Genomic DNA, 7,647 nt, shown 5'->3' with positions numbered 1-7,647 from the left:
AATAATGGAATTGAGTCATTAATAATACATATTTTAACATTATGCCAATGTGAAGTTACACAAATAACGAATCCCCTAAATAGAAACCCAAGATATAGATGTGAAAGATTCAGTTTGTCGCGGGATAGCTTGAAATAAACAACATGCAAAATTGTACTATTTTATTTCAATGTGGTCGTTTATCTAAGTTATTTACTATTTCATTTTGTTTCTAGTTTGTTAAGAGACTTGATTTACGTCATTAAGTAACTAGCTACTAGTAGCGTTTGGTTTCTCAAGCTGGCTGAATACGATATTATGGCTCGACCAACAAGGTGTGTAGCTAAACTATTCTACTGCACAAGAGGTTGGTGGCACCTTAATTGAGGAGGACGGGCTCGAGGGTAATGACTTGAGCAGAATTATTCCATTCGCTTCGTTCCAGCCATTATGAGCCGTTCTCCCCTCAGCAGCCTCCACTGATCTACAGTTAGCAGGCTGACAGTAGCTGCAAAGATCATGATAACTGTTTTGTTTAAGTGTGATGAATGATGCCTATTTGTTCTCGTCAAAAGAGCCAAGAAACAATTGAATTACTCAGACTTGATGGAGCTTTATGATGGTACGTGATGATGATGTAAACTGTTTGGACATTCTCAGCTTTTACATATTGTCATAATGTTAATGCACCTGCTTTTTGTAATGTTTTGTCTTTTTTTGTTCAATCAGATGAGGATTTTGCCTGTATGAAAGGGCCTTCCAGCAAGAAAGCTCTGGTCCTTGTCAAAGAACCACAGAGAGACAAGAGTCTGCATCAGTCAAGCAAATCTTTCGGTCAGGATTCAAAGAACACGTAGGCCGGTCATTTTTTTTTAATAGATAACTTATTGCTACATATGTTTTATAGCTATCACACAGAAAAACATCTTCACACACTGCCAACAAAGTCAGGCACTATTTTGATCAGTGTGCAGGTAGGCTGGTAGTCACTGTTTTGTGTGTGTGTGTGTGTGTGTGGGTTTCAGATTGTCTTTAGACGACAAAGAGAATGAAGTGGATTCACAAGCATCCTGTTCTCTCTCTGTGCTCCAAAGAGCTGTGGTTGTAGAGAAGGCACCCAGTAGAATAAGTATGCTCAGTGATCCTTTTATAAAGCCTTTATGAACATTTGTTATTTAGGGAAACATGCCAAACCTACTGTATAACATCTCAGACATAATTGAACATGCTGTAAATCACAACACTAACAGTAAACCCTGCCTATAGTCTCTTTGTTCTAATGAATTCTCTCTCCTAGACCTTCATGAGGGCACAAGTGAGAGGGGATCCAATGTCAACCCCTCCAGCCAGAGACGGGCAGCTGTCAAAGCTAAAGATCAACAGAGATCCATACTGACAGTGGAGAGGATCAGCCAGGTTGAGAGTGGGCGGAAGGATAAGGATTACCAGCATACCTGCATACCACGTAGCCACCATCTGTCATCACGTTAATGCCCTCAATAAGAAATGTTCACCCAATTATAATGGATGTAAAGTATATTGTGCTGCTATTACATTTATCCATGCTTTCCTCTGTTACTCCCACTACAGAGAGTTGTAGTCCGACTCCAGCCACATCAAAGCCTGTGTCAACTCAGAGGAAGCTCGCTGACACTCCCACTTTACCTGTTAGACCATCCCCTATCACCCCAGTAGGTGGCAGGCTACTAAAGTGGAATCCACCAGGTGAGGCTCAGTGACACAATTGGAGATTCTCTACTGGACAAAAGTCCGCCCTCTCCTTAACTCCTCCGTCCTCCGCGACCCGGAAACCGATAAGTGGTCGAGGGGAGAGTCAATTCGTTAGTAGGCAAACCGAGTAGTATGCTTCCTTACTCGATTACAGACTTTGGCAAAGGATGCACAAGAGTATCTTCCTGGTGGCTAGCGTGGAAGTGTTTTAAAATCCGCCACACAGGCCTTTCTAATCGACCTGGCCTGGTTATTCTGGAAGGATATTGACCTCATCCTGTTAGTAGAGGATGCCTGGTTACTCTTTAGATGTGCTTTCCTCAGCATCTTAAATAAGCATGCCCCATTCAAAAAATGTAGAACTAAGAACAGATATAGCCCTTGGTTCACTCCAGACTTGACTGCCCTTGATTAGCATCTAATAGAAAGTGATCCAAGATGGCGTAGCAGTGAAGACGTGTTTTTGTTCGTCCTCTCGTGTACTTTTGTATTTTTCTACTTTTTTGTATATATTGTATATATATAGGTCTATATTTCAATTTTATTTTCACTTTTTTCCATTTTAATTCCATTTTAATTCGATTATACCTTCCGGTAACCTGCCTCACCCAATGTGATACGGAATCGCTATTATTTTTAATTTTAGAACACATTCAAGAACCACCAGAAGCTAACAAGCTAATTAACTACAAGCTATTTCGTCATTGTTAGCCACTGCTAGCGGCTTTTACCTTCTGCACAGATACCAGCCCTGTTTTTAGCCTGGATAACACTCTCCAATCTACCAGTATTGGACTATCTCTCCACTACAACGCCGGATTCCTGCCGTAATCCCTGGACCACCACTTCTAATCTTCACAGCTAGCTAGTGGCTAATGCCCCTGCCACGAAGCTAGCACCAGTTAGCCGTGAGCCAGGCACATCTCCCGGCTAGCAAACTAAATTCTACAATACCTCTTTCGCCATCTGGCTTGGATCCTCTGTCGACACGGCGCCCCGCCGCACCACCACGACTGGTCTGCCGACGAATACTCCATCCGCTGTGCCTTCAACCGGCCTCCGTCGGAGCAGACGCTCCTACTAGCCCGGGGCTACTAACTTTAAACGGCGTGTCACCCGCGTGCTAGCGTAGTGGCGACTACTCCGCGGCTTCCCTGTTCCATCTACTGCTGCCCCCTGGACACTATGATCACTTGGCTACATAGCTGATGCCTGCTGGACTGTCCATTAATTCACAGTACTCTTTATTTTTTATCTGTCGGCCCCAGCCGCGAACTCAGGCTCTGGGTGTAGTTAATCTGACCCTCTCTGCCTAGTCATCGCCATTTTACCTGCTGTTGTTGTGTTAGCTGATTAGCTGTTGCTGTCTCACCTGTTGTCTTAGCTAGCTCTCCCAATCAATACCTGCGATTACTTTATGCCTCGCTGTATGTCTCTCTCAAATGTCAATATGCCTTGTATACTGTTGTTCAGGTTAGTTATCATTGTTTTAGTTTACAATTGAGCCCCTAGTTCCTCTTTTCATACCTCTGACACCTCCTTTATCCCACCTCCCACACATGCGTTGACCTCACCCATTATAACCAGCATGTCCAGAGATACAATCTCTCTTATCATCACCCGGTGCCTGGGCTTTCCTCCGCTGTACCCGCACCCCACCATACCCCTGTCTGCACATTATACCCTGAATCTATTCTACCACGCCCTGAAATCTGCTCCTTTTATTCTTTGTCCCCAACGCTCTAGGCGACCAGTTTTAATAGCCTTTAGCCGCACCCTCATCCTACTCCTCCTCTGTTCCTCGGGTGATGTGGAGGTAAACCCATGCCCTGCATGTCCCCAGGCACCCTCATTTGTTGACTTTTGTCATCGAAAAAAGCCTTGTTTTCATGCATGTCAACATCAGAAACCTCCTCCCTAAGTTTGTTTTACTCATTGCTTTAGCACACTCTGCCAACCCTGATGTCCTTGCCGTGTCTGAATCCTGGCTTAGGAAGGCCACCAAAAATTCTGAGATTTCCATACCCAACAATAACATTATCCGTCAAGATAGAACTGCCAAAGGGGGAGGAGTTAGCCGGCAAAGTAATGTCATACTTTCCAGGTCCATACCCAAACAGTTCGAACTTCTAATTAAAAAATTAATCTCTCCAGAAATAAGTCTCTCACTGTTGCCGCCTGCTACCGACCCCCCTCAGCTCCCAGCTGTGCCCTGGACACCATTTGTGAATTGATCGCCCCCCATCTAGCTTCAGAGTTTGTTCTGTTAGGTGACCTAAACTGGGATATGCTTAACACCCCGGCAGTCCTACAATCTAAGCTAGATGCCCTCAATCTCACACAAATCATCAAGGAACCCACCAGGTACACCCTTAAATCTGTAAACATGGGCACCCTCATAGACATTATCCTGACCAACTTGCCCTACAAATACACCTCTGCTGTCTTCAATCAGGATCTCAGCGATTACTGCCTCATTGCCTCTATCGGCTACGGGTCCGCGGTCAAACAACCCCCCCTCATCACTGTCAAACGCTCCCTAAAACACTTCTGCGAGCAGGCCTTTCTAATTGACCTGGCCCGGGTATCCTGGAAGGATATTGAACTCATCCCGTCAGTTGAGGATGCCTGGTCATTCTTTAAAAGTAACTTCCTCACCATCTTAGATAAGCATGCCCCGTTCAAAAAATGCAGAACTAAGAACAGATATAGCCCTTGGTTCACTCCAGACCTGACTGCCCTCGACCAGCACAAAAACATCCTGTGGCGGACTGCAATAGCATCGAATAGTCCCCGCGATATGCAACTGTTCAGGGAAGTCAGGAACCAATACACGTAGTCAGTCAGGAAAGCAAAGGCTAGCTTTTTCAAGCAGAAATTTGCATCCTGTAGCTCTAACTCCAAAAAGTTCTGGGACACTGTAAAGTCCATGGAGAACAAGAGCACCTCCTCCCAGCTGCCCACTGCACTGAGGCTAGGTAACACGGTCACCACCGATAAATCCATGATGGATTGTTAATGTTAAATTGTAATTATTTCGCCACTATGGCCTATATATTGCCTTACCTCCCTAACCTTACAACATTTGCACACACTACATACATTTTTCTACTGTGTTATTGACTGTATGTTTGTTTATGTGTAACTCTGTGTTGTTTTTGTCGCACTGCTTTGCTTTATCTTGGCCAGGTTGCAGTTGTAAATGAGAACTTGTTCTCAACTGGCCTACCTAGTTAAATAAAGGTAAAAAAAAAAAAAAAAATGTATTGCACAACTAGCTACAATTTGATTTGATCACTTTACACATTTATTTGAGGATTCCACCTCTGTAAATGTAATTTGCCTGATGGTGCGTGAGTAGAGAAGGAGTCTCATTTCGTACAAACGCATGTGTGTCCATGTTTCGTCGCCTCTGCTCCTCGATCCTTGAACTTTTTCAAAAGTAGGCGAGGAGAGGCCGGAGGCGAGGAAAACCAATTGAGATTCTCCCTATATGTGTATTTATCTGTCTTAATTCAACTCTCTGTTCTTTATCACTAGCACAGAGTGGAATAAGTCCCAGCTCAACCCCGAATTCCACCACAAAGTCTACAGGACAAGGCTTGCGACTGGGATTGTCCCGCTTAGCAAGGGTCAAACCTCTGCACCCCACTGCTAGTGGTAATTGACTCTTGCTCTATTAAACAGAGATAAGTCAGAATCTTTTTTCTTTGGTGTACTGTGTGTTTAGCCTGTTACTCTTGTGTTGCATTGCTAATGTTGGAATTCTGTAATAATTTTTGTTTAAATGTTGTATCTAGTGATTGCTATTCATCAAAATGTTTATTTTTTAAACTTTTGTTTCTTACCATGCCTGCAATTGTCCAGTATTTTTTGTAATATTAACAAGTGCTTGATACTTTGCATACAGGTGTAATCTTTTTGGTGGTACGGTATTTACTCTGGTTCTAACTCAGATTTCACAAATGTCCATCATGGTTATTTCCATTCTCAGACTATAGAAGTTTGCTTGATCCAGCTATCCCCCTGCTGGAACATTCATTTAATGTTTCCCATTGAAGGAAACACTGAGGAATAAAGAAAGGGATATTTCAAAATATTCTGGAACTGTGAACATCCATATTTTCATGTGAATATTCTAGAATCTGCATAAAGAAAATGTACCCACCAGTGGTACAGTATGTTTCTACCAAATGGACTTGATGTGGATAAAAAAACATGTGTGATGACAGATTTTTTTCCCTCAGTCTACACTCAATATCCCATAATGACAAAGCAAAAACGGGTTTTATATTTTTTTGCAAATGTATTGAATAAAAAATGGAAATATCACATTTACATAAGTATTCAGACTCTTTACTCTGTACTTTGTTGAAGCACCTTTGGAAACGATTACAGCCTCGAGTCTTCTTGGGTATGACTCTACAAGCTTGGCACACCAGCTCTGGAGCAGATTTCTCATCAAGTATCTCTCTGTACTTTGCTCCGTTAATCTTTCCCTCAATCCTGACTAGTCTCCCAGTCCCTGCGGCATCCCCACAGCATGATGCTGCCACCACCATTCTTCACCGTAGGGATGGTGCCAGGTATCCTCCAGATGTGACGCTTGGCATTCAGGCCAAAGAGTTCAACCTTGGTTTCATCAGACCAGAGAATCTTGTTTCTCATGGTCTGAGAGTCCTTTAGGTGCCTCTTGGCAAACTCCAAGTGGGCTGTCATGTGCCTTTTACTGAGAAGTGGCTTCCGTCTGGCCACTCTACCATAATGGCCTGATTGGTGGAGTGCTGCAGAGATGGTTGTCCTTCTGGAAGGTTCTCCAATCTCCACAGCGTGACCATCGGGTTCTTGGTCACCTCCCTGACCAAGGCCCTTCTTCCACGATTGCTCGGTTTGGCCTGGCGGCCAGCTCTAGGTTGGTGGTTCCAAACTTCTTCCATTTAATGATGGAGACCACTCTTCTTGAAGACCTTCAATGCTGCAGAAATGTTTTGGTACCCTTACCCAGATCTGTGCCTCGACACAATCCTGTCTCGGAGCTCTACGGATAATTCCTTCAACCCCATGGCTTGGTTTTTGCTCTAACGAGCATTGTCAACTGTGGGACATTATATAGACAGGTGTGTGCGCCTTTCCAAATCATGTCCAATCAATTTAATTTAACATAGGTGGACTCAACATCTTAAGGATGATCAATGGAAACAGGATGTACCTGAACTCAATTTCAAGTCTCATAGCAAAGGGTCTGAATACTCATGAAAATAAGATATTTCTGGTTTAATGTTTTTTATGAATTCGCAATAAAATATCTAAAAACCTGTTTTCACTTTGTCATTATGAGGGGGAAAAAATCGATTTGAGAATATGTCTGTAATGTAACAAAATGCGGAAAAAGTCAAGGGGTCTGAATACTTTCCGAATGCACTGTAATGTTTGTTATATCAATATTTGCGCATAAAGGCGTTTCCACTGACATTTCCTGCATAATTAATTTTACCGACAAATGACAAACTATCTGTCAGCATTTACATAAATTACACCGAAACGTCCTGTTTCCGTCACAGTTGTCATTTTAAATACAATATGAATTTACTCACATAAAAACTATGGACAGAAACCTGGTTATTGAGAGACAAAAAAACGATGTTTTTGGTCAGTGTACCAATGTCTATAGATCGGTGAATTTTCCAAATCAGCAAACTTGCAGTGTTTTGTTTTGGTAAGCTTTCATAAGTAAGCTCTTCAATTAGCCATTTTACAATTTATTGATTTATCTATTTGAGCTTTATGGTTAAGTTATGTAGTGACAAAAGTAACAGAAGTCACTTTCAGTGAAAAAAAGTCTTATTTGATTTCTCTTTCTTTTTTTCTTACACTTCTCTCCTTCCTGGATGACAGTTTTCAGTCACAAATCACATGCAGATTGAATGTGAAAGTGTC

General features: G+C 42.6%; 1 protein-coding gene across 3 annotated transcripts; it reads left to right on the top strand.

Moving 5' to 3' along the window:
* The first annotated feature begins 62 nt into the window (after positions 1 to 62).
* On the top strand, positions 63 to 7,167 carry LOC129862399 (RAD51-associated protein 1-like). 3 transcript variants are annotated; one of them, XM_055934023.1, is made up of 7 exons: positions 63 to 314; positions 555 to 601; positions 709 to 832; positions 1,005 to 1,108; positions 1,277 to 1,444; positions 1,570 to 1,704; positions 5,256 to 7,167. In XM_055934023.1, the coding sequence occupies exons 1-7, from the start codon at positions 298 to 300 to the stop codon at positions 5,366 to 5,368; spliced, it is 708 nt and encodes a 235-aa protein (XP_055789998.1). In that variant the 5' UTR covers positions 63 to 297; the 3' UTR covers positions 5,369 to 7,167. The 3 variants fall into 3 exon arrangements, with proteins under 3 accessions (XP_055789998.1, XP_055789997.1, XP_055789999.1); XM_055934022.1 differs by having other exon boundaries at positions 69 to 314; positions 5,251 to 7,164; XM_055934024.1 differs by lacking the exon at positions 555 to 601 and having other exon boundaries at positions 69 to 314; positions 5,251 to 7,164.
* Positions 7,168 to 7,647: the final 480 nt, after the last annotated feature.

Source organism: Salvelinus fontinalis, chromosome 9, assembly GCF_029448725.1.
Source record: "Salvelinus fontinalis isolate EN_2023a chromosome 9, ASM2944872v1, whole genome shotgun sequence".
NCBI lineage: Eukaryota > Metazoa > Chordata > Actinopteri > Salmoniformes > Salmonidae > Salvelinus > Salvelinus fontinalis.
This window is presented reverse-complemented; position numbering and strand designations above follow the sequence as displayed.